General features: G+C 38.7%; 3 protein-coding genes across 3 annotated transcripts; 1 reads left to right on the top strand and 2 right to left on the bottom strand.

Annotated features, from left to right (window-relative positions):
• Positions 1-9,951: 9,951 nt before the first annotated feature.
• LOC102915497 (keratin-associated protein 13-1-like) lies at positions 9,952-10,437 on the bottom strand. The gene has a single exon (XM_016006417.2). The coding sequence runs from the start codon at positions 10,435-10,437 to the stop codon at positions 9,952-9,954; it is 486 nt and encodes a 161-aa protein (XP_015861903.2).
• Positions 10,438-21,534: 11,097 nt separating this feature from the next.
• Positions 21,535-22,113, bottom strand: LOC102926133 (keratin-associated protein 13-1-like). Its single transcript, XM_006987954.3, has one exon. The coding sequence runs from the start codon at positions 22,060-22,062 to the stop codon at positions 21,535-21,537; it is 528 nt and encodes a 175-aa protein (XP_006988016.2). The 5' UTR covers positions 22,063-22,113.
• A 3,275-nt stretch (positions 22,114-25,388) lies between these two features.
• Positions 25,389-25,952, top strand: LOC102926435 (keratin-associated protein 13-1-like). The gene has a single exon (XM_042258928.2). The coding sequence runs from the start codon at positions 25,440-25,442 to the stop codon at positions 25,950-25,952; it is 513 nt and encodes a 170-aa protein (XP_042114862.2). The 5' UTR covers positions 25,389-25,439.
• Positions 25,953-26,543: the final 591 nt, after the last annotated feature.

Below are 26,543 nucleotides of genomic sequence, written 5' to 3'. Positions count from 1 at the left end.
ACTGGCCTAGGCCTCCTGCATAGGTGAGACAGTTGTGTAGCTTGGTCTGTTTGAGGAGCCTCTGACAGTGGGAATAGGATCTATGCCTGGTGCATGAACTGGCTTTTTGGAGCCCACTGCCAATGGTGGGACACCATACACAGCCTCGGTGAAGGGAAAGTGCTTAGACCTTCCTCAACTGAGTGTATGAGGCTCTGTTGACTCCCCACGGGAGGCCTTGCCTTGGAGGAGGTGGGAATGGGGATGGGGTGGAGGGAGAGGCTGGGGGCGCGAGAAAGAAGGGGAGGGGATCTATGGTTGGTATGTAAAATGTATAGAAATTTTCTTAATAATAAAAAAATAAAATAAATTCCAAAAAAACCCACCAATGACATCATGAAATTTGCAGGCAAATGGATAGAGCTAGAAAAAACTATCCTGCGTGAAGTAATCCAGACACAAAAAGACAAACACCGTATGTAGTATGTACTCACTTATAAGTGGATATTAGATGTAAAGCAAAGGATAACGAGGCTACAACAATTGATTTAAATTATTATTATTGTTTTTATCACTCATATTTATTCATCAGTGTGATCAATATCATGTGTTCTTTTCAGCAAAATTGAACATGAAGAAAAAATAAATGTACGAAGTCTGAATATATATATTTGATTATTATTTTGATTATATTACTGTACTATATGTTTTGATATATCGATTATATTATTATAATAGATGTACAAGTCAATTTCATTTTACAACCCAATTACACTATTCTAGCAAAGGTCAATTTTCACACAATGTAAAGAAGCACATATTCTAATTTACATTCACAGATTTTTTTTTTCCTTAGCTTGTCACTCACTGCCTTCACCTCTGTATGTTGCATGGTTATTTGTTTTCACTTATTTTAAAGTTAATTTGGAATAGTTTTCTAGCAGAAAGGACATACACATGCTTCTGTCCCTCGCTGAGCAGTACATTCTATGCCAAATTCTGAATCTTTCCCCCACACCCTATACTAACTCTGAATGTGATTATTACATTGCTCTTTCATGGACTGTTCTACTGTTTATCCTTGCTCCATTCTACTTCTGTCTAACTAACCCAGAGTAGTCTGATTTGTACTCGTGAGATATCACAGAAATTTAGCCAATTCCCTATTCTTGTCCATATTATAAAAGATTAGTGGAAAGAACATTTGATATTGATCATGCTGATGTCCAAATCTGAGTGCTCTGGCAACAATGTGGTTAATAATAATTATTATTAATATTTAAATTAAGAAGTTATGTCATAGCACTCAAGTTTACTAATAATTTTATGCTAAGATATCATCAAATCTTTTCCTGTCAGTCTATCATTTGGTATAAACATTATTAATAATAATGTTTTTGAAACAAAGTAGTTTAAGATCCAAGTGGTTCTTTCTCAAAGCCTATAATGTCTTTTTATTTTTACTATTTATTCTAGATCCTTTAGATGTGACTAATATGACAGAGTCAACAGATTTGTGGAAATACTAAACACTCCCTGATTGCATTAGCAGTCATATGTTTAAAACCTGGATCAAGAATGAGCAGGGCACTGAGATTCATTAAGAATTCAGATATTTCCCTAGTCTGGCCAGCTCCTGGAGTCCATAGATAAGGAGTCCTTATGCCCTGACCATGCAATCCAACTTTTCCCTGCCAGCTTAGCTCTAGGCACCAACAGGTAAGGGCTTGAAGTCCTAGAGCTGACAGGGACGGTTCTCCCAGACTCCTTGCTCTCTGTCCACATATTCCCTGACTGCTCTAGGAACAGAGAGCTATTCCATAACCAGATCCCCCCACAAGGGCAACACTTCCCCCATCGCCCAGATCACAGCACCTAAAGGTAAGGGATCATCAAACTTTGAGTATTTAAGTCAAGCTTCTCCCATCACTCTATCAGTCCACTTCCTGGTGATGACAGATAAGAATTTCTGAGACTGGAACCACACTTTCTTTCTCTTTCTCACACATCTAAATGAGAAATCTATGATTCCTACTCCTTTATTCTTTGTAGCATGTTATCACAGACGACCAGAGGCCAGGTTATGGGAAACAATACAATAATGGATTCATATACCTTCCATAAAAAGCGAATTTCCTGCAGTGTACACAATATTCACTTGACTATGTCCTTGATATCTTAAAGGTCATACTGCGGTAACTGAAGAGGAAGTTATGAGAATTCAGAAAATTATACATCTTCAACCAATGAAAGATGGAAGTCAGTGAAGAAAAGTTTTTTTCCTGGGGATCAGATTCTGATGTGAACAATTCTGAGAGTGTTTCCAAATGTCCCTAAAGGTCCCCCAATCTCTGTTCTTTTTAAAAGTAGCACCCAAATGTACTTTCTGTTAAAATAGATCTTTCCTCTTAAACCTTTAAAAAAAAATAAACAATTTTATTAATATTTGAAAAATTTTATACAATTTATTTCATCATAGTTATCTCAATTCCCTGGCATAAACTCTTCTCAGACATTTATTTGGCATAGAATGTAATACTCCCATGCCTTTATTCACCCATCTTTGGTACCCACTTCTATTTTTTTAATTTACTAACCCATTGACTCAAGTTATGCTGTCCATATCCTACTGTGTGGAGGGCATCCCCTGGTGCATGGCTGGATTAACTGGATCCACACTCTTTTTTTTTTTGTTGTTTGTTTTTTTTTTTTTTTTTTTTTTTTTTTTTTTTTTCGAGACAGGGTTTCTCTATGTAGCTTTGCGCCTTTCCTGGAACTCACTTGGTAGCCCAGGCTGGCCTTGAACTCACAGAGATCCGCCTGCCTCTGCCTCCCAAGTGCTGGGATTAAAGGCGTATGCCACCACCACCAGGCTGGATCCACACTCTTAAAGAAAATTGGCTCTTCCTCTTCCATCAATTGTGTATAGCTCAACTACTGATGGCCATGGATATTGGAGGAGTGCATGCTAAGTAGATGCCCTATTTGTGGCTGGGCTTCCTACAGTCACTTATTCTCTGCACTGCCACAGGTTTAAATTCAAAAGAGACATGACATGGAAACAGCCAAATTGTCCATCAACGGATGAATGGATAATAAAATTGTGGCACCTACATACAATGGACTTTTTCATTATGATTATGATGATTATGATTATTTTACACCTTGATCACAGTTGCTCCTCAGCCCCCGTCCTGGCCACTTTCCCTCTGCAAAGGGCAGGCCTCATGTAGATATCAGCCTTCTGCATATATGTTACAATGGACTTTTATTCAGGGAGAAATGTGGCAAATGGATGGAGCCATAAAACATTTTACTGAGTGAGGAAATCCAGCCCCGAAGGACAAACATCTCATGTTCTCACTCATGTGGCTCTTCGTGTTGAATCCTTAGATTTGTGTGTTTGATTTAGTGTATCTGTGGAGTTCCGGAAACTAGAATGGGACCAACGATGGGAAGAGGGAAAAATAACACCGAGGGAGGAGACAGTAGAACACAGGTGGCATGAAGCAAAAAGTGGAATAATGGGGAAGAAAGTTTAAGTAGGTGAGGGCTTGAGGGGACAGAGAAAAGAGTTGGGCAAGGAACAGGTAATTCTAAAGATGTTTTACACAGCCAAATGGAAACTTCCTATTGTATTACAGAGAGTATCATATTCATCCCCAAAGCCTTGTACTGCTTTAATAAATAAATAAAAAGTCTTGTCTTGTGCCAAATGTGAGGTACCTCTTTGTGAGTTTTTGATGAGGCGTTCTAAATGCCCCCCCCCCCCCAAAAATAAAAACAATCCAGGTTACTGGCATTGCTCTTGGTTACACATTAAAGCTTGATAATAAGATCATTTACTGCCAGGTGGTGGTGGCACACACCTTTAATCCCAAGACTTAGGAGGCAGAGGCAGGTGGCTCTTTGTGAGTTCAAAGCCAGCCTGGTCTACAAAGTGAGTTCCAGGATAGCCAGGGCTGTTACAGAGAAACCTTGTCTCAAAAAATCAAACCAAACCAAACCAAAAATAATAACAACATGATCATTAGCCTTCTCTACTGTTTACTTTGATAGTCTGCAATATCTCTTTTATATTTTTAGATAATTGCACCCAAGTCTTTGGCTTTAACTCTGCTGTGGAACTCAGACTAAACCCAGTGAATAAAATCATTTAACATTTCTTAGATGCACTACTCTTATGATAATGGATGATGAGCCACAGAGAAGCATCAGCAGATTGTCATCACCTCCAGAATCCAGTTTTCTCCACCAACAATCACTGTATTTCTCCTTGCTTGTACTGGGAGATGACATATAGAGATAATCCCACAATAGTGGGAAGTGGGAATATCATCATTAAACCAATCAGAACATGTGTATCTTCAGAGACGTTTAAGGATCACATTTATTATGTATCATGGCTAGAAGTTACATGCAAACACTAGATTCATGAATTTTTTGTCTATATAAAGACTTCATCATGTAAATTATGAAGTATCTTATTCTAATTGTTTGCATTTTTAATTCAAATACTAATGACTTTGTTGTCCTGTGTCATTAAGAAATAAATACAAGGTCATGAATCTCAATGCTGATTCCATTGAGCTCAACCTGCTGACTCACAGGGAAATAATCCTAGAATTGAATATTCCTACTAAGAAACATAAAATACAGAATTATGTGTTCCCAAATCTGGTTGCACAATCATATGATACTTTAACTGAATCTTTCAAATTTATAACTGAAAAACCCATAAAAATAGTAAAATGAGAAATATGTTGAGGTGTCAGAGAACAGAAATTTATTAGATGAAAATTTTGTTTTCAACAACTCTTGTAAGAAAATAAAAAAATCACACATACATATATCACCAGTATAGAAAGTAAGAGAAATTTATGGCAGTCAATTCCAATAATCTGTCCAAAATTGAAAATGAAGAAACTGTTAACGGAAGAATAAAAAAAATAGTACTCGGGAATAAGCATGAAAATAATGGCTACAGGGCATAGAGACTGGCTTGCATATTGTAAGACTGTATGTATGCAACTGAATAGTTGAATCATAGAGGCCGGATATACAGGATAACCTTTAACAGGAATGTTGACAGGGTCTAGGAGCCAAGCAGGCTGGCAGCAGAATCTCACTCCATTAAAAAAAAAAAAAAAAAAAAAAAAAAAAAAAACACTAGAGAAGTCAGACACTTCATAATTCACAGGCCTGAGGTCCCAGAGAAGCAGCTTCTAGATCCATTGCCTAGAGAATAGTAGCTCCCAGGACAAAAGCCCAGAGATGCATTATACATCCCCTGGCAGGATCTGTAAGGAGTGGTGCTCCTGGGGTAGTAGCAGGGCATCTGGCAGGGGCTAGACACCACACAGTCTCTGGAAGCTGGTGGGTTCAATTCAGGTTGCCTGACAGCCACTTTGCAGAGAGAAGCCCAGCTGGCAGGTACTGGGAGAGCAGCTGGTGGTGGTATAGACCAAGTTGCTGGGGTAGGAAGAGCCACAAGAGGAACCTGAAGTGGGCAAGCAGCTCCTAAGGGAGCAGGAGGAGAAGTTTCCAGAGCAGCAGCTGTAGGCCATGGTGAGAGGAGATGTGAGCTCAGCTGGATGTAGCTGAGAGGATTCTGAGTTTAAATGTCACTTTGTGGAAAGATGGGTTGATGTACTCTCAGAAACAGGTGTGGTACCCAACAGGGTCACCTTTCACATATTTGTGTACTTCCTCTTTTACGAAGGTACAACTCAATTAGTTCTTTGTAATTACAGTTGCATTTGCATAGTTTTCTGTACAGTATATTTACAAGTGTTGCAATTTCCTTGTTATAGCAAAAGGAATGTCAGGAAAACAGATGTCAGAATTGCCATGAATGTTTTTACACTAAGGCTTACTCTTTCGTGTCTGGGAACATCCCTCCTTTTCCTCTTGATGTAATATTTATATGTTTTGTCACAGAATGTAATGAGGAATACATGCTTGTCTTTCATTGTGTAGAATGAGAGTAGTGTGCTTTTTCCATTTATTAGTGAACTGGGAACATTACTTAAGATTTCATTCAAAACCCATCAAAGATTATCCATATTTGTCTCCATTGCAATTTTTCATTATTATTCTATGTGGACCATACAGAATTATCTATGTTTCACTTTCTAGTAGAAAGAGTACACTATAAGCCAAGAAAAAATAAATAACAATGAGCATAACAGAGAAAGCAAGACAATGATTAAATTTCTGTTGACGGCAAAGGACAGCAATGAGATAGCCTAATACATGCTGGTATTTTGGACCACTGTAAAAACTCAAAGCTTATATGCTTTGTTGATTCTCAAGGGAGACCTTACCCCATCCAAATGGAGACAGAGAAGTGGATGGGGGAGGTACCAGGAAGTTGGGGGAGGGAAGAGGAGGAGAGAAGGGAGGGGAAACTGTGGTTGGTATGTAAAATAAAATAAAGAAAAAAATACAAGGGATCCATTAAGAAAAGGAGGTGGAAAATTCTGAGAGCCAAAAGTGATGGATAAGCCTAAGGAAACAATCTTTAGAAACAACAGGTGGATGCACAGGAGTTCACAGAGAACATGGAGCCCATAACATCTACAAAGGTCCAAGCTAAACAGGATCCCATCACTAGAGGGAGAAACGGAGATAGGCTCCCACCACTAACCAAGAAGCTGTTTACAATTGGTACCCACTGACAAAGGGAAAATCAGTTCTCTTCAATGGAGGGTTATATCAACCACACTCCAGGACAGGACCCATGTACAGGACAAGAAGGCTAACACTAAACCAATTCCACAATTCCATGCTTTTCTAAGTTTTTGTTTGTTTGTTTCATTTTGGCATTCTTTTGTATTATTATTAGCTTTTTGTTTTTGTTTATATTTTTTGTTTTTGGGGTGTTTTATTCATTCATTTGAGAGAGAGAGACAGACAACATTCACATACACTCACTCACTTACAGAGAGAGAGAGAGAGAGAGAGAGAGAGAGAGAGAGAGAGAGAGAGAGAGAGAGAGAGGCTATGAAGCTGTGTGGATAGGTAGATAGGGAGGAGGACCCAGGAGGAGTAAGTAAAGGAGGAAACATGATTGAATATATTGCATAAAATTGTTAAATAAAAAGGAACAAAAATAAATAAAATATAGTTAAAGTGTAAAACACACAAAATATGAGAGCATGAAACATATATTAGTATCAGAGTATCTGTCATGTGGCCTGAGGAAGCAATGGGGTCTCATCTGTGTTTGGCAGTGTGGAGGATTCACATCTAACCCCTTGAGTAAGACCTTATTGGAGAACCTACTACCTGTATTCTGCTACATGGGAACTGTATTAAAAATATTAAAAAACTACTAATGCATTACTATATACCCATACATGAATGACTCTCTCAACCCTCATCAGAAAAGCTTGATTAACACAAAGAGGAACAACCAGTCAAGGTACAGAAAATAAAGACTGCAGGATATCCATCTTTAAATGAGACGTCTTTGTCATGCCGCCTTTTGCTAAGGCTCAAGGATCATTGTGGAGGAGAGTGCAGGACAGTAAGAGCCAGAAGCAGTGGAACTACACAAAAATGGGGTTTTACAGGCAAAACAGGGCTTTCGCAATATGAATTCAGAATGGTTATGATAGCACCCAGTGCCTGGGAAAGCTCAAGCTAAATCAAATCACAGCATGTAGCAGAGAGGTGGGCATGAAGTATTACCCCTATCTGAGGAGCTATTAACAAATGAGAGCTGCTGGGAAAGAGTCAGTTTGTTTAAGTGGTTAGCCCCTAAAAGGTCAACCACTCTCCAGGGAAAGGCCTCACATCTAAGGGTGTATGGGTAGTGCAAACTAAACTTGAGAGATTAATAAAATACATAGTGATAAAACAAAGTAAAGTGGTGAGGAAGGGGGACCTGGAGAAAGTTGAGGGTTGAATATAATCAAAGCATGTTGCATGAAATTTTCAAAGAATTAATATAAAAAAGATTTCTTCCTAAGATGTCATGAAATATTTTTCTATTAATCTATCATTTAACATAATAGTTAATAAAATATATTTGAAATGAATTAGATTATTCCCTTTTAGTTCTTTGCCTAAATCTGCTTATTTTTACTCTTTATGAGTTTTTCACATGAGGCTAATAAGGTAGAGGCAATAGGCTAAACCTACTCATATGAAGCAGTTTCCAGAATAGTGGGAAGGTGAAGATTCCTTCATTCCACTGGGAGCTGTGTGTTTTAAATTAAATGGTTCAGGAAAGAATAAAGTATAGAAATTCCTTTAAGAATCCAGGTTCTGTGATTACTTGATCTATAAACATTGCAAAGTTTCAAACACTTTGTGAGGCTTCTTTATGCCTATGATGGTCAAAATACCTCGTCTCTCCCATATTTCCTAGTGTTAAATGAATAGTCTATGTCAGATATTACTATATTCCATGCAGCATGCTAACAGAGATGATCCATGTCAGGACTATAACACAACACATGATATTTTGATTTTGGCAAGTTCAACACCTTGAATAAACTACCTTTGCACTCTCTCTCTCTCTCTCTCTCTCTCTCTCTCTCTATATATATATATATATATATATATATATATATATGTGTGTGTGTGTGTGTGTGTGTGTACATATATAATGTATATAATCATATATCACATTTATATAGATATGTAATTATATTATATCACATCATATTTATATATAAATATATGATATATAATTATATAATATACATTTTATAGAGAGATGTATAATTATATATATATATATATATATATATATATATATATATATATATAATTTCTTTTGCTAAGTAGCTGGATATCTCAAAGTTACATTAGACCAATAGACAATAATTCCCTCCATTATTCTTATTCTTCCCTCATAAGATTATGGGAATGTAGGACAAGACACAGTATGAGTCACTAAGAGATGAAGCTTTTTCTTGTGGGCAAGACCCAGAGGTCCACGATTCCATGATTGACCTTAATGATCTGAAAGCCCTTTGAATTTAGAATATCAATTGTACCTTATAAATGCTACTTCAAAATGTGCTCCCCATCTTTTTTAACCATAATTCTCCTCTTTGATCTTCTTTTGTGCATCTTCTACACTGATAGATTTCTAAAACACTTGTCAAATAAAGTATGGCTGAGCCCTTGAGTTCTACTGTGCTTTAAGACTCAGACTAAGAATAATAACACAAAGTTGTTTCCTACTTCTTAAGTACGTTGGAGATGAGACATGGATAACACTCAGAGTTGGGAGACAGGGAAGTCAGCATGCATGTGAGCCAGGAAGGGTTGGGCTTTAAAGCTGTTCAAGACTCAGTAATCTCTTGGTGGAACATGTATACTCAAATACTAACCTTAGATAATTTTGTATATGTAGAGGCCTTACCTTATAAATTTTATAACATCTTGTTCCTGATGTTTACATTTTAGTCACATCCTAATTGCTTTGATTCTCTGGATCAGCGAAAATTCTTTTGCTTCAATATCAAGCAGCTCTGACTGTTGATTAACCCACTCTTCAGATGCATATGGCAATCTTCCTAGAATTGATTACCACCAATAACTAATGTGACAAAAGCAAAATTATATGTTCTCAAATACATCTGGATAACCATTTTGATCTTTAAGTCTCTTAAAAACAAGAAATATGAAAATAATAAAGTAGACAATATATGGAGGTGCCAGAATGCACACATTTATTAGATTATTTTTTTTTTATTTTTAAATGCTCTTAGAAGAAAAGGACACAGGACATGTATATATGCTTAGGACAGAGAGCAAGACATAACTTGCAGTTAACAAAAATATAAGAATCCAGAAGAAGCTGAAGATGTAAAGATCTGTCAATGGAAGGATGAAGAGTTCCAGTGGGTTAAGCAGGAGAACAATAGTTGTAAGCAGAGAGACATTGACACTGATATTGTCAGGATATAGAAATTAACAGTTGAATCCATAAAAGCCAAGCCCAAATATCTGTCAACAACAAGGTTGACAGGAACTAGCAGCTAAGTAGGTTGGGTAGCAGATTCTGGACCCATCATTCAAGAAAGGGAAGTCATAGAGTCTATAAGTCAGAGATCTGAAGCCACTGCATCCACAGCCCGCTGAGTAGCAGCTTCCAGATCCATAGCCCAGGCAACAGCAGCTGCTGGACCAAAAGTCCAGAGACCCAGCATATGTTCCCTGGCAGGGACTGCAAGGTGTGGAGCTCCTGGGGTAGTAGCAGGCTGTCTGGCAGGGGCTGGATACCATACAGGACCTCTGGCAGCTGATGGGCTCAATGCAGGTCTCCTGACAGCTGGTGTTCAGAGAGGATCCCAGCTGGCAGGTGCTGGGAGAGCAGCTGGTAGTGGTATAGACCAGGTTGCTGGGGTAGGGAGAACCACAGGAGGACCCTGAGGAAGGCAAGCAGCTCCTAAGGGAGCAGGAGGAGAAGTTTCCAGAGCAGCAGCTGTAGGCCATGTTGAAAGGAGTTCTGCTGGATGTAACTGAGAAGATTCTGAAGATTTTTTTTGTCACAATGTGGAGAGATTGGCTTAAGTACTATCGACAAGAGGTGTGGTACCAAATAGGCTCAGCCTTGCTCATTCTTTTGCCCTCTCTTTTATTAATGAAGAATGTTGGAATCTTTCTGTAATTGCAATTTCACCTGAATAGTTTCCTGTACTGTATATTTAGAGGTGTTGTAATTTCCTTAATACCCAAAAAGGCAACGAGCTACTCCCATGTCAGAAATGTCATGACTGTTTTACAGCAAAGCTTATCCCATTATATCCAGGGAAATCCTATATATGAGAGCATTTATGAGGCATATTCTTGCCTTTTATGGTAGAAAATGAGAATAATGGTAGAAAATGAAAATAATCTTCCTTTCTTCTTCTTAAGAGATCTGAAGCATTTCTTTGGGTTTTGTATGAAATGTACTGAAGATTGACCATACCCGTCTCTATCTTTCTCATTTTTCTTTAATTATGTATGGGGGACACACAGTATTGGCACATGGTTCACCTCCAATAGCAAACAAACAATATAAGCCAAGAAAACTGAATAAGTTTGAGCTAGAATGAGATAGGGTCCATTCAGGATAGTATTTGGATCAGAGATTCTAGGTGTGGTCCACCAATAACTGGTCTAACTTCAGGCCTAATCCATGAAACACAGCCATTCCTGACACTGCCTGGGTGGCCAGGAATTGAAAGTTTAGATGGTTCAGACATCTAGGGTAGAACCAAACATGACTGAAAAAAACAAAAAGTCAATGAAATGATTCCTAATGATATTCTGCTATACTCATAGATTAGTGCCTAGCCCAATTGTCATCAGGCTTCTTCCAGTAGCTGATAGAAACAGATGCAGAGACCCTGGCCAAAATTAGGCAGAGCTTGGGGAACCTCAGAGAAGAGGAGATCCAGAGGGATCAAGGAAACCAGAAGAACGCAGCCCACAGAATCAACTAACCAGGGTTCAAGAGGCTCACAGATACTGAAGCTTCAATCAGGGAGCATATAACAGTCTGCAATAGGACCTCTACATATATGTTGTTGTTTAGCTTGGGGTTTTAGTGGAACTCCTAACAGTGGCAGTGGGAGTGTCTCTGATTCTTTTGTCCGCTCTTGGGACCTTTTTCCTCTTACTGGGTTGCCCTTGTCCAGCCTTGATATCATGGTTTGTGCCTATTCTTATTGCATCTTGTTATGCCATGTTTGGTTCATATAACTGGGAGGCCTGCTCTTTTCTGAAGGGAAATAGGAGCAGTGGATCAGGGGGAGATGGGAGTTAGGGGGCTGGGAAAAGTGGAGAAAGAGAAGACTGTGGTCAGGATTTATTGTACCAGAGTATGGAAAAAAACAAAGGCCACTTTAGATCCTAGATCCTGTGTGTCTGACATTTGTGGCCTGAGGTTACATGGGTTCTCATCTAGGAAAGCAGAGAGGGATCATTTCTACCACTGTAAGACACAAGAGTTTCACTGACTGTGGACCTCCCTGATTCAGTGTTCAGAGATATAATTTTGCATGGGCTTCTGCAGTCAGTAACTGAGCCCAGAGAGTATATGGGGATTCCTATGAGAGTTTGATGACCAGCCTTAACACAGAGTTTTGGTGAGCAACTTGAAGTAAACCTTCCGCATATACATATAATGGGGAGCTTTGCTCTTCCTCCTGATCCATCTCCTATAGAAGCTTTTGGAGATGAAAAATAAACATGAAAAAAGTCTGAATATATCAAATTATTCTTATAATGTTTAAAATAGAATCTGTTTTGGTGATAACAGAGAATTCAGATTTTTTGCCCATTGGGAATGTTAAAGAAAGTTGATGAAGGAATCATTTCACTTGTGTATGTACTTATTTACACTTATTTCTTCTGTACTTAACACAGCTTCTGTGGCACCTGTTTCTACTTAATACCTGCTAAACACACCTATAGTCCATTCTGTGTATAACAACGTACAGTTTATCAGAGGTAAAATGAAATAAGCCATCTTTAGAAGATGCACACTTAGTCTCAGCAGACAAAAAGATGTGTCAACTCAGAGCTTACACTTACACCCCGCCCCCCAAAAATAAGATTTGAAAACTAGCATGTGTCATTCCTTGCCAACCACGGAAGAAACTATCACTGAAGGTGGAATATTACTATTTCCTTGCAAGACTTGTAAAATGTTTCAAATACATAATTAATTCTGGTAATCTGATTTCTTCATCTGAGCGAGGCAATCCAAATAAAGCTTTATAAAGCTTTAATGTTCTTGTCAAACTGATAATAAAACTCACAATCTTGACAAAGGATGGTGTAGTAAATAATATCGTATAAAGTGAGATCATGACAACTCCAAGGTATGACTGAGGTGAAAGTTTCTATTGTAAATATATGTGAGAGAGAACAGCCAGAACATCTGGAAGAGTCCAGAGCACACAGAGAAAATAGTAGCCTGAACATTGGACTTGGCCACGAGAGGAAAGAGAGGCAGAAAGAGTAAGAGAGGAGGAGAAAGAGATGACCATGGGAGAGGGCCAAAAGAGAGGAGGGCCCAGAGAGCACGGAGCTGATATCACAGGGTTATAAGGGAATGTGAAGCTGGGCAGAGGAAGTCCCTGAATTAGAAAACTTCACAGGAGGGGCAGGTGAGAAGAGCCAGGCTACCAGCAAGGACTCTGAAATGTGTAACAGGTTCCTGTGATAGTGAATGAGTCTGGATGCCCGCCTGTACTTTGGTATGCTAATAACCATCACAGATGGCCATTTGTCACTTCTGCCAGCAAGGAGAAAATGACTCCTTTGGTAGAGGGGAACCAGCTTTCTCAGGAATGCTGGCTTTTGCCTAACTGCCAGTATTTGGGTCTGACAAATATAAATTAAAAAATGCAGGAATAAGTATCAAACAATTTGAATTATTCTACCATTCATAGTAAAAATCAATAAATATGAAAAATATACATATGTAAACCACGATGGAAGTATAGCTTGGCAATCACTGCCTTCATCCCTTTTTGTGGCATCATTATTTTTGAAGACTTGTTTCATTGACTTTAAATTTATAATTAGAATAATTACAGGCTAGTGCTTTTTGTGTTTTTCCCTATAGAAATAGATGTAAAATATTGTTTTGACATTAGAATAAATGATTAAAACAAATGAAAAGTTACCCACCAAGTCTGTACATCAACACATCTTTTCATTTGATAACAGTGAGTGGTCATCTTTAAATCAGCCTTTTCATATTAGTTATTACTCTTCTAGAGTACACCCTGCTATGTGCAGGGAGGACTAAGGATGGGCTTAGTAGACACTGAGATACAGGCTATGCACACTCTCTTAAATTAAACACCTAGGTTTTACAAAATATTACACAACTGAACTAATTTTATTGTCAAATCCATTTGACATGATCAAGAAAAAATATCCATCTCAACTCTCTGGTTTCTGCCAACAATTGGTCTTATTCTCAAAACAGTATAAACAAGATTTGGTATTAATTTATCCTACATTTTTTTCTGTTCTAGATTTTCCCTGAAGAGGATTATGAGGAGACACAGATAACTCTATCAGTGGCCTCTCCTTCACTCTTTACCTAGGTACAAAGTGTTCAGTTTTCCTTGGATTAGTTTGTGCCTTTGCTATTGCAGGCAAAACAGCATGATTATGTTCCTTAATCCACCCAGAAACATTAGTGAAAAGTGAGAAATATAGTATAGTCTTTAGTAGATTTCTTAGGAAACACAGAGTAAAACTTCTCAACTTCAGTAAAAGAACTAAGGACATAGTTCTCATTCTATATTACGTAAGGCAGGTGAAATCCTCATAATATTATAGCAAAACACCAGTAACAATGTCAAGGGGGAAACGGAACATTTTCCTGCACATGATGAAATAAGTGTTAGTGTAAAAATTGTCATGCTGTCTCTGACATAAGAGTAGCTCATGGCTTTTTCTATATCAAAAAAGTTAAAACACACATAAATATACTATGCAGAAAACTATTCAAATGCAACTGCAATTACAGGGAATGATGAATTCCACATGTGTAAACCAGGAAACAGGCAAATATGGAAAGAATGAAAAGGTTATGCACCACACCCATTTCTGAGAGTATATAAATGCCTCTATCTACAGGGTGGCATTAAAAAATCAAAACATTTTCAATTAAACCCAATTGAGTTCAAATCTCAACATGGCCTGTAACTGTTGCTTTGGGAACTTCTCCTCCTCCTCTCATAGGCACTGCCTGCCCTCCTCAGGTTCCTCAGGTGGCTGCTGTTGCCCCAGCCACTTGGCCTACAGTGCTGCTGGCTGCTCTCCCAGCACCTACCAGCTGGAATCATTTCTGCACAGGGGCTGTCAGGAGACCTGTATTGAGCCCACCAGCTGCCAGAGGTCCTCTGTGGGGTCCAGCTATGGCCAGATACCCTGCTACTACCCCAGGAGCTGCTTTCTTAGCAGCCCTTGCCATTCAACCTATGCTGATCTCTGGATTTGTGGTTCAGCAGCTGTGACTTGCAGGCCTATGCTGCTCTTCAGCTTATCAAGTGGCTTCAGGTCTCTGAAGTACGGAGTCTCTACCTTCCTTTCCCTTAATTATGGATCTGAATTCTGCTAGCCAGCCTACATGGCTCACAGTATCTGCCAATCTTCTTGACAGAGACCACTCTTTGGTATTGACTTCTACGGAATCAACTGGAGGGTTTTGATACTCTTAGCTTATCAAAATCATTTTGCTCCTGTAGCTTTTGTTTTCTTGTTCTACCTTTACCTTTTCATCCTGTCTTTAATGACGTCTTTCATCCTCAAGTTTGATTAATGTGTAACCCCATATTATGCCTTACCGACTGTACTCCTTAAATATACATGTGTTATTTGGTTTTCATCCAAGAGCATGAGCATTTGAAAATGAAATATTTAATCCAGTAAATTGGTGTGATCTGACAACTCACTATATTGTCCCTATTATTATTACGTGGCTTTTAGTTTCTGAATTTACATGTTTATGAGACTTAATAAAGATGAATATATTTCTTTAATTGGATTTTGGGACCAAAGTAACAAATTACTTGTTATTGGGCACACTCCTTTTTGAAGGAGTAGTTAATAATAGGAAGATTGCCATTTCTATTGCAAATTAGGCTCAAAAACAGTGACAATGCCTGAGAATGAAAAACACGAATTTTTGCTGATCCAGGGAAATGGAATAATTAAGACTGAATTAAAAATTCCACCATGAAGAATAAGGTATATAGTTTATTAGGTTATGTATAAATATAGGAAATTTTTTTAAAATTTAGCATTTGAATGGAATTTCTAAGCCAACAAAAAACTAAGATTGGAAACATTCTCAATAAAGACACAACATTGCACAAGTGCTAATGTCCTCACCTGTCATGATGTGGGCACCATCCCTGAGCCTCATGTCCCGATGTGTAAGGAGAAGCACACCAATCTCAGGTGGAAAAACTTGGTTCAAGAGGCATGATGACCTCTTAAAGCTCCTTTGAGGCTCAGCTTCAATCAGATTAGAATTTATGTAGCTTTTCCCAGTGGCTTGTATTCTTCTGTCTTAAATGGAGTGGAAAAGCCAAGCTGCAGTCAAAGATGAAGGTGTGGTTCATTTGAAATAATAACTAGTAGAGGGAGAGACCAATCCATACAGTGGTGCACTATCCATAAGTTTACCAGCTAGGGCAAGAGAAACTCATGGTTCCAGGCATGGGGTCAGAACTGATCAGAGGAATGAGCACACAGGCTGAAGATCTTGAATAGTAAAATCATAGATCCTGAGTAGTGGCCAGAGATGACACAGAGTGCTAGAACGCAGACCATGAGTTCTAAATCACAGAGCAGAAGTGTGGACTCAAGGGGAAGAGACTCAGACTTCAGGAGTCTCATAACAGCTACTGGAGTCAGAAGAATTGAGATCAGAACAGAAACGAATCAAAGTATGGCATCGAGGTCTGGAGGGTAACCCAGAAGTCAATGGAGCAGAGGGCATACCAACTGGGTTCTGAATCTTGGAGAGCATATAATAGCAGACTCAAAACTCACACAGGTGGTGGTACTACTGAGGCCAGTCAAAGAACTCTTGAGTGAAAACTATAATACAGGAGATTTTGCATTAGTTAATTTCAACTTTTATCATATGGAGCCTTAATATTAAGACAATATGTTTCTTACACAAAATAGATACAAGATCAATGAGACAAAATAGAGGATACAAGTTCATCTTAGGTTCACAGCTACCTAAGATTTTACCAAGGTAGCAAAAATATAACATTGAAGCAAAAGCAACATCTTCTACCAATGGTCCTGGGAATCCTGGTTCTAAACATGCAGATAAATAGAAACTAGACACTTCCTCATATCCCATCTTTCACTTAACTCCCAATGGATTCAGGATATCATCATAAGACCTAATACTCTTGTTGTAGAATATTATTTTAAGATGTGTTACATTTGTTTATGCTGTGGAACATTTGTTTAATGATGCAAAAATGTGTTGCATTCTTTTATGTTGCATTTGTTTAACTCTATGAAGCTGTGCGACTGTGCCTGTCTAAAACACCTGATGGTCTAATAAAGAGCTGATGGTCTAATGAAGAGGCAGGAGAAAGGATAGGTGGGGCTGGTGGGCAGAGGGAATAAATAGAAGTAGAAATCTGTGAGGAAAAGAAGGAAGAGCAAGAGAACAAAGAGAGGAGGCTGCTAGGGTCCAGCCACCCAGTTACACAGCCAAACATGGAATAAGAAAGAAAGAAAATATATAAAAAAATAGAGAAAGATAAAAGCCCAGAGGGAAAAGGTAGACAGGATAATTTAAATTAAGAAAAGCTGGCCAGCATCAACTCAAACCAAGGCCATGCATTCATAAGAAATAATAAGCCTCCCTGTATGTAATTTGTTTGGAAGGTATGTGGCAGGCCCCCCAAAGAGTAAAGAGCCAAAACAGTAAAAGAGCAAAGAGTAAAAATCAACCAACAACATACTCTGAAACCTCTAGAGGATAATGTGGGCATACATTTCAATTCATAGGCACAGGTCTATGCTTTTTTGGATAAGACTTCCATAGTATAAGTTATCAGTCTAACAGTGGACAAATATGAGATCATAAAATTCAAAAGCTTTTGTTTAGCAAAGGACAATTTTGGTTTAGTGAAGGAACAGTCCACTAATTGGGATGAAATCAATGTGAGCTATCCATCTGATATTTGATTATGTTCTACACAACACAAATAACTTACAAAAACTAAACATCAATAAAACAACCAATTAAAACTGAGATGTGGAAATAAAAGTGGTCAATACAGCAGGCAAAGGAGAGAAAGGGAAAAAATGCTAAGGATTTTTGAGAAAGCTACAAGTAATCATATTTTTTAATTTACCTAAAATTACATTTAATATATCTCAATGTATTACATATATCTATCTCTATGTATAAATTAAATATAATATACCTATGTGTATGGTATATATTTGTATATCACATAAACTCAGTACTAGGCATAAGAAATGAGAAACCCTTTTGTCAGTTATTGTTCAGGGGAGTTCAAGAAACTCCCAGAACAATGTGGCTATTGTCTTTGTCCTTGGTTTCTTCCCAGGAGTTAAATTTCCTATTTCTGAAGACATGATAGACTTTGGGCCCAGGACTTAGATAAGTTAAGATGGATATTGCCTGAAAGCCTGTTCTGTGATTATTGGCCTTCAGAGTACCAGGAGACACTATGTAAGTGACTAAGGGAGGGAGAAATTCAATAGGCATACTCAGCTGTGACACCTATAAACTACAACGATGACCGGTGTGGCAAGTTACTATAAGCTCTCAAGCCTCCTGAAAGAAGCTTTTCATTGTAGCAGACAGAAACCATTACAGAAAACTGTAATAAGTCAACAACATAGAGGATAACTGATTTTCAGGTTCCCAGACTCAATGGATACATCTCCAAGACAACTCTTGCTACTAAGGCTTGGGGGATACAGAAGATGCCCTAAAAAGATTGAAATAGACAGAGGGATAGGAATCTTCTCTTAGACCCTGTCTGAGATTCCTAAAATTGCAGGGAAGTTATACCTAGGACACTTCAACAATAATGTTGCATAAATATAATCTGAAAAAGTAATACTAATAGACATGCTATTTTGAAAGGGGGAAGTCTTATAGGACCCTCCCCCAGACAAAGAAATATAGGCAAACAAGAAAGGCTGAGACAGGCAGAATAGTTCTTCCCCAATCTTAAGATCCCTAATTGGCAATCTAATATCAAGTAGTGAGTCCTGAAATTGTATACCTACAAGCAACACTAAAAGACTAAACAGGTTGTATTTATATATTTATACATTTATACACATAGGTAACAGTATTAAATTTTTAAAAAGGTCATGGCTTTGAGTAGGAGCTAGGGGATTGGAACATGGAAGTGGTTAAAAGCAGAAAAGGAAAAAAATGATGTAATTATATTTTAATTAAAAATAAAATGGATACAGAGAGAGAGAGAGAGTACAGGGTGAGATGACTGGAATAGGGGGCCTTTAGGAGCAATGTGGAAACCTAGTACAGTGGAAATGTCCTGGAACCTCTGAACCTATGATGATGACACTAGGGAGGACTCTTAGTAAAGGAGGCTGTGGATCCTAAACAGGCCATCTTCTGTAACCAGGCAAGGCTCACAGTGGTGGAAGTGGGACACCAAGCCAGCCACAAAACCTTTCACTCACACCTGTCCTGTCTGCAAGATGTGCTGGGGGCAATGATGGCTCAGAGCTTCTACAAATGGCCAACCAATGATTGGTCTAACTTGAGGCCCATGCCAGGAGAGGCAACTCATGTCCCACACTACCTGGATGGCCAGGAACTGGAAGCTGGATAGCTCAGAGATCTAGTATAGAACCAAACACAACTGACAAAAAAAAAATAGCAATGAAATAATTCCTAATGATATTCTGCTGTACTCATCAATCTGTACTTAGCCCAATTGCCGTCAGTGAGACTTTCTCTGGCAGCTGACAGAAGCAGATGTGGAGACTCCCACCCAAACTTAGGGAGCATTCCTTTGGAAGAGAGGGAGGAAGAATTGTAGAAGCCAGAGGAGTTGAAGACACCAGGAGAACAGCCCACAGGATCAACTAAACAGAGACCATAGGGCTCACAGAGACTGCAGTAGCAATCATGGCCTGCATGGGTCTGCGCTAGGCCATCTACATGCATAGTTTGGTTGTTTAGCTTGTGGTTCTTGAGGGATTCCTAAGAGTTGGAGTGGGGATGCCTCGATTCTTTTACCTGCTCTTGCAATCCTTTTCCTCACCCAGAGTGGCCTCATTCAGCCTTGATATGGGTGTTTGTGCCTAGTCTTATTTTGGCTTTTTGTGCCATGTTCTGTTGATATCTGGAAGGCCCACTCTTTTGGTGTTTGTGCCTAGTCTTATTTTGGCTTGTTGTGCCATGTTCTGTTGATATCTGGGAGGCCCGCTCTTTTCTGAAGAGAAACAGGAGCAGTAGATATGGGAGAGAGAGGAGTAGGAGAGGGAACTGGGAGAAGTGGAGTTTAGGAGAAGCTGAGGTTGAGGTGCATTGTGGAGAGAAGAATAAATAAAAATAAAATAAAATAAAACAGGTATATTTTTAAAATCTTATAACAAAAAACACAAATGACTAGAAAACACTTTAAAAAACTGTTCAGTGTGAGCTGGGGTGATGGTTCAGTGGCTAAGAGTACATGCTGCTTTTGTAGAGGATCCAGGTTCCACTTCCAGATCCCACATGGCAGCTCACAGCTATCCATACTTCAAGTTCCAGGCTATCTAATAGACTCTTCTGTTTCTGCAGGCATCAGACACTCAGGTAGAGCACATGCATTCACACAGGCAAACACTCATATACAGACGTAACCCAGTAAATTATATACCTTATTCTTGATGGTGGAATTTTTAATTCAAACCTAACTGCTTTCTTTCTGTGGACGTATGTATTTTTCAAAATGTCCTCTGGGAGTCCCTAGGATATTGCATTTCAATTTTCCCTTAGAAAAACACTAAAATACACACTTAAAAAAACAGATTTATTTCTTTTCAAACCTTTTTAACCTTTAATTCCCGTGATACCTGTATTGCCTTTTTTTCCTCAGGCATTATTTTAAATAAATTGCCAAGATGTGCAGCTTCATGTCTGCTTTGAGGCTCAGGGTGACACTGACTATAAACTCAAAATTTCATAGAGAAACTGCTCTTCTGTTGATTGAAGTTGAGGCTGGAAGAAGCATCAGATGGCCCCAGCTCCTCCTGAACACAGCTCAGTGGGTTTTTCATACACCTATTTAAAGACAAGGTACAGGAATAATACCCCGAACTTGAGAAACAGGGGCACCCCAAACTTGAGAAGCAGGGATACCAGCATTAACACAGTACAAGTAACTGTCCTGATAGCTGCTTAAAACTTGGGTTATCTTTTGTCTAAAAAAATCTACATTCAAATTCTAGAGCAAAATAAGTTTTTCCTTTTGTATAAATTTCGCTATCTGGATTATACAATATAATATTCTTGGCACTTGCATTTCTATTTATTATGTTAATGACCTTAAGTTACTGGCTCAGTAAGAATTCATGTCCTTCAATCTCAAGCCATTGCAGTTTGAACCCTGTTTGCAGATGTCAATGAATGTCTTCCCAGAACTGATTGTTCCCACTAACACATCTCCGTATACAAAATGAGTACAACAAATCCAGACAAATAACCCTGCTGGTTATTATTTAAGACTTCCAAATACTTAATTGAACACTATAAATCAAATAATAATAATGTAATAATAAATCGAGATGTAAGATTGCACAAATCAAATTTATTTAATTAAAATTTTCAATTTTAGATACTCTTGGAGGAAAACCAAAAATAAATTTGAGAGGATAGACAGTAAGGCATACTTTTGAGTTATCCTTATTCTGAGAATCGGTCAGAAGTTGAGGATGAAAGAAGTAGTTGAAGGATCATTGAAAAGACAGTGGTGAGAAGGAAGAATGACTACAAGGGTATAGGACACAGGGATATTGATTTTGATATTGTAAGACTACAAAGATTTAACAGTTGAATCCAACAAGGCCAGACCCACAGGTTGATGTGTAACAGTAAGGTTGGAATGTAGTAGAAGCCAGGTATGTTGGGTAGCAGAATCTGGACCCATAACCCAGGGAAGGGAAGCCAGAGACTCCACAATTCAGAGATCTGAAGCCACTGGTTCCACAACCCACTGAGTAGCAGCTTCTAGATCCATAGCCCAGGGAACAGCAGCTCCTGGACCCAAAGCCCAGACACCCAGCAAATGTCCCCTGGCAGGGACTGCAAGGTGTGGAGCTCCTGGGGTAGTAGCAGGCTGTCTGGCAGGGGCTGGACACCACACAGGACCTCTGGCAGCTGATGGGCTCAATGCAGGTCTCCTGACAGCTGGTGTTCAGAGAAGATCCCAGCTGGCAGGTGCTGGGAGAGCAGCTGGTGGTGGTGTAGACCAGGTTGCTGGGGTAGGAAGAACCACAGGAGGAACGTGAGGAGGGCAGGCAGTGCCTAAGGGAGCGGGAGGAGAAGTTTCCAGAGCAGCAGTTGTAGGCCATGTTGAGAGGAGATGGGAGTTCAGCTGGATGTACCTGGGAGGATTCTGAGTTTGAATGTCATGCTGTGGAGAGCTGGGTTTATATACTCTCAGCAACAGGTGTGGTACCCAACAGTCTCACCCTTGATGCATCTGTGTGTTTCCTGGTTTACAAATGTGGAACAGTAATCTCTGTAATTGTAGCTGCATTTGCATAGCTTTCTGCACATCATGTTTATGGGTGTTGTCGTTTTATTAAAGGAAAAGATGATGAGCTGCTGTTGTGCCAGACATGCCATGACTGTTTTATAGTAATGAGTATTTTATCATGTCCTGCAAAGAAATTGCTCCTTTTCCTCTTAATGCAACTTTTATGTGTTTTGTCATAACATCATAGGATGTTATGAGGAAAATACTTTTCTTCATGGTGTGTGACATGACAGTAATTTGCTGTTCTACTTGTTAATGAATTGGAATCATTACTTTGCATTTCCTATGGAATATACTGAAGATGGACCTTACTTGCCCCCATTCTTCTCATTTTCCAATATTCTATAGGAATTCCTAACATTTTCTATATGATTAAGCTCCAATATCAAGGAAACAATATAAGCCAGGAAAAATCAAATGAGATTGAACCCAGGAATACAGAAGGGAAAAAATGATTAAAGTTTTTATGATCACAAGTGACAGAACTGAGGCCAGTTGCCACCACTTTACTACATAGGTCTCTAACTTTTTCACTTGGTCCTGAGTCCCTTCAAAGGGGAGGATTCTAGAGAAGAAATACAATGTGCAAAACCTGAATACATCAAATCATGCTCATATTACTTAAAAACAAAATCTACTGTTAAATATCAAAGAATTCAGGTTGATGCCTTTTCCTGGCCATGTTTTCTGGAACTGATAAAGAATTTTTTTTCACTTGCATATGTACTTTATATTTTTTGTTTATATTTTCATTTTGAGAGGGAAAAACATGAAGTTGGATGAATAGGGAGCACTTGCTAATATTTGGAGGACAAGAAAGAAGATCAAAATATATGAAACATTTAAATAATAAATAAATTAATTAATAAAGCAAAAGAAGAGAATGAGAGTTTCATTTTGGAGCTTGTATCTAGCCTATATCTAAATAATGTCTGTTTAAGCCATTTTGGCCCTCTCCTCATATAACAGTGTACACTTCTTAAGAGTAAAAATGAAATAAGGATGCTTTTAAAATTATCACTTAATTTTAGTGGATTAAAGAATGTGTTGATGCATCAGTTTTATGCATAGCAATGCAATTGTTTTAAATCATTCTCACCCATACCAATAGTGGTTTTTTTTATACCTAAGCCTAAAGAAGAAGTGAAACAGTTTTAAGCCATAGCAAATAACACACCATAGTGGAAAAAAATATCACTTAGGGTAAGCTAAAATCAACTTCCTATTAGACATAGCAAGTTTTTCAAAAGCATAATTCCAACAGTAGATTTCACAGTCTGGTCTAGAATCCTAATAAAGCTTTCCAAAGGCTTACGACTGTTGTCCAAGTGATAATAAAGGCCATATATCTTGATAACAGATTGAAAATCCTATGAGGAAATTCATTTGTGATTGTGATAAATATATTTTTTTCCAGTCAAGTAGCACCATTCCAACAATTAACATGGAAATTAGTAAGTGTGAAAAAGTGTGTATCCCAAGTAATTTTGGGGACCAAGGTTTTCCATAGCTTGTGAACCACCACTTTCACCCTGTCTGTCCTGTCATTATTAATAAGTCTTGGTTTCATTGGCTTTTAATTTATAATTTGAATATGTGGTGGTACTTTAGGTCAATTTTCAGGTTTAGGTATAGAAGACATTGCATTCCTGTGAATGGATATGATTTAAAACAAAAAACATATGCATCAAATTGAGCATCAACATGTGCTTTCATCTGCTAATATTAATCAATCATTTTTCAAACCAGTCTTTCTACATTATTTTTCCTCTTAGACGTATACTTCAGTATTCGTGAGAACAACAGAGATGGGCTTAGTAGATAATATTTAGATGTGGTCTGCACGCAGCTTCCAAAATAAAACTCTGAGGTTTTACAAATAAGCAAACAGTTGAAATACTCTTCTTTCTCAACCTTGTTTGAAATGTTGAAGACTCAATACGTATCAGAATTCTTTGCTGTCTACCAAAAATCATTTTTATTTTCAAAGCTGTATAAGAATAGATGTGTTGAGACTTCCTGAATTGTTTTTATCTCTCCAGAATCTCCCCTAAGACAGAGCTCAACAAAAAGAAAACTCCCCAAGAGCCACACAGCCTCTTGGTGTTTGCTTAGGGCATGTGATCTGCACCCTGTGTTTAAATACACTGTTTAGTTGCCATAATAATCTCCTTGGAATTCTTTATTTTCCCCAGATTCACAGCCTGGGTTCACGTCATACAAACCAAGGATTCTACAGAACGCACAGCGTGGAGGACAATAGTCAATGGAACTTCATGTGCTTTAAATTGTTAACATGGACGAGTCCATGCTGGCACAAACTCAGATGAGAACCCTGTATCACCTCAGGCCACATGTCAGACACACAGGATATGAAATGGTTTACTTCTGTCATTTCTTTGACTCTATTCACGAGTCAAAATGCCCTGTACTTGTGACTCTGCCTCTGTGTTGTCTTTGCTCTAACCACAGCTTCAATCACTTCTCTGTCTCTCTGTCTCTCTCTGCCTCTTTCTGCCTCTGTCTCTGTCTGTCTCTGTCTGTCTCTGTCTCTGTCTCTGTCTCTCTGTCTCTCTCTCTATCTCTCTCTCTCCTTTTAGGTTCACTCTCATTCAATTTACTTTTCTCATTCTCTGCCCTAGCTAGTGGAGGCGAAGTACATGGGAAATGCTACACATCCACAAAGAAGAGTATTGAAGAATGATAAATGGTGGCGAAAGCTGAGGTTATCTTCAGTAGGTTTCAAAGGGAACCAAAGTGCTGCTTCCAATTCGTTAGCAAAAAGAAGAGCAAATCTCTCTCATCACTAACTATGGAAACTATGGAAGAAAAGTGTGTTCTTCGGAACATTCTGACAAACACATAAAAATCAGGCCAGGAAGAAAAGGAGGGATTTTTCTGGACGCAATGAATAAGCATCAGTGTAAAACAGTCATAGCATCTATGACATAGCAATAGCTCATTGTCTTAACTATAAGAATATTGCAACACCCATAAATACACTGTTTAGAAAACTATTCACATGCAACTGCACATTTGTAAACCAGGAAGCACACAGATGCATCAAGGATGAGACTGTTGGGTACCACACCTGTTGCTGAGAGTATATAAACCCAGCTCTCCACAGCATGACATTCAAACTCAGAATCCTCCCAGGTATATCCAGCTGAGCTCACATCTCCTCTCATCATGGCCTACAGCTGCTGCTCTGGAAACTTCTCCTCCCGCTCCCTCGGGTACTGCCTGCCCTCCTCACGTTCCTCCTGTGGTTCTTCCTACCCCAGCAACCTGGTCTACACCACCACCAGCTGCTCTCCCAGCACCTGCCAGCTGGGATCCTCTCTGAACACCAGCTGTCAGGAGACCTGCATTGAGCCCATCAGCTGCCAGAGGTCCTGTGTGGTGTCCAGCCCCTGCCAGACAGCCTGCTACTACCCCAGGAGCTCCACACCTTGCAGTCCTTGCCAGGGGACATATGCTGGGTGTCTGGGCTTTGGGTCCAGGAGCTGCCGTTCCCTGGGCTATGGATCTAGAAGCTGCTATTCAGTGGGTTGTGGAACCAGTGGCTTCAGATCTCTGAATTGTGGAGTCTCTGGCTTCCCTTCCCTGGGTTATGGGTCCAGATTCTGCTACCCAGCATACTTGGCTTCTACTACATTCCAACCTTCTTGTTATAGATCATTCTGTGGCACTGCCTTCTAGAAATTCAACTGTTAAGTCTCTGTATCCTTACAATATCAAAATCAAATTCTCTCTGTCCTGTATGCAATGTATTATACTCATCTTCTACTATTACCTTTTTGTCTTTGTACTAACAATTCTTTCATCCTCAACTTCTGTCAGAATCTTAAATTAATGTGTCATCCAATATTATGCCTCAAATTTTGTGCTATTTATACTCTACTATTTGGTGTTCATTCAAGCCTGTTTGAAAACTGAAATTTTAATCCAATAAATTTGTGCAGTCTGAAACCTCAATACATTGTTCATACTTTTATTACATTGCTTATATGTTTGCGTTTATGAATATCTGGGACTTAATTAAAGATCAAAACATTTACACAACTTGAGTTTGAGAGAAAATAATTTGGTTTGGGGCATGTCTCTTTTTTGTAGTAGGCAATAATTGGAAGATTGTAATTTGAAAGCAAATAAGGCTCATAAAAATGAGCATTGCTAATGACTGAAGTATATGACGAAAAGTTATTCATTAAAACTATATTGCTATATAATTTAAGGGGTTATGTATATTTTTAGAGAAAAACTATTTTGGGAATATGACTTTTCAACCAT

Source organism: Peromyscus maniculatus, chromosome 12 (assembly GCF_049852395.1).
Source record: "Peromyscus maniculatus bairdii isolate BWxNUB_F1_BW_parent chromosome 12, HU_Pman_BW_mat_3.1, whole genome shotgun sequence".
Classification (NCBI taxonomy): domain Eukaryota; kingdom Metazoa; phylum Chordata; class Mammalia; order Rodentia; family Cricetidae; genus Peromyscus; species Peromyscus maniculatus.
This window is presented reverse-complemented; position numbering and strand designations above follow the sequence as displayed.

Excerpts from the sequence above, each read along its gene's own strand:
- LOC102915497 (XM_016006417.2), bottom strand. The coding sequence starts at position 10,437 with ATGGCCTACAGCTGCTGCTCTGGAAACTTCTCCTCCTGCTCCCTTAGG.
- LOC102926133 (XM_006987954.3), bottom strand. The coding sequence starts at position 22,062 with ATGGCCTACAACTGCTGCTCTGGAAACTTCTCCTCCCGCTCCCTTAGG.
- LOC102926435 (XM_042258928.2), top strand. The coding sequence starts at position 25,440 with ATGGCCTACAGCTGCTGCTCTGGAAACTTCTCCTCCCGCTCCCTCGGG.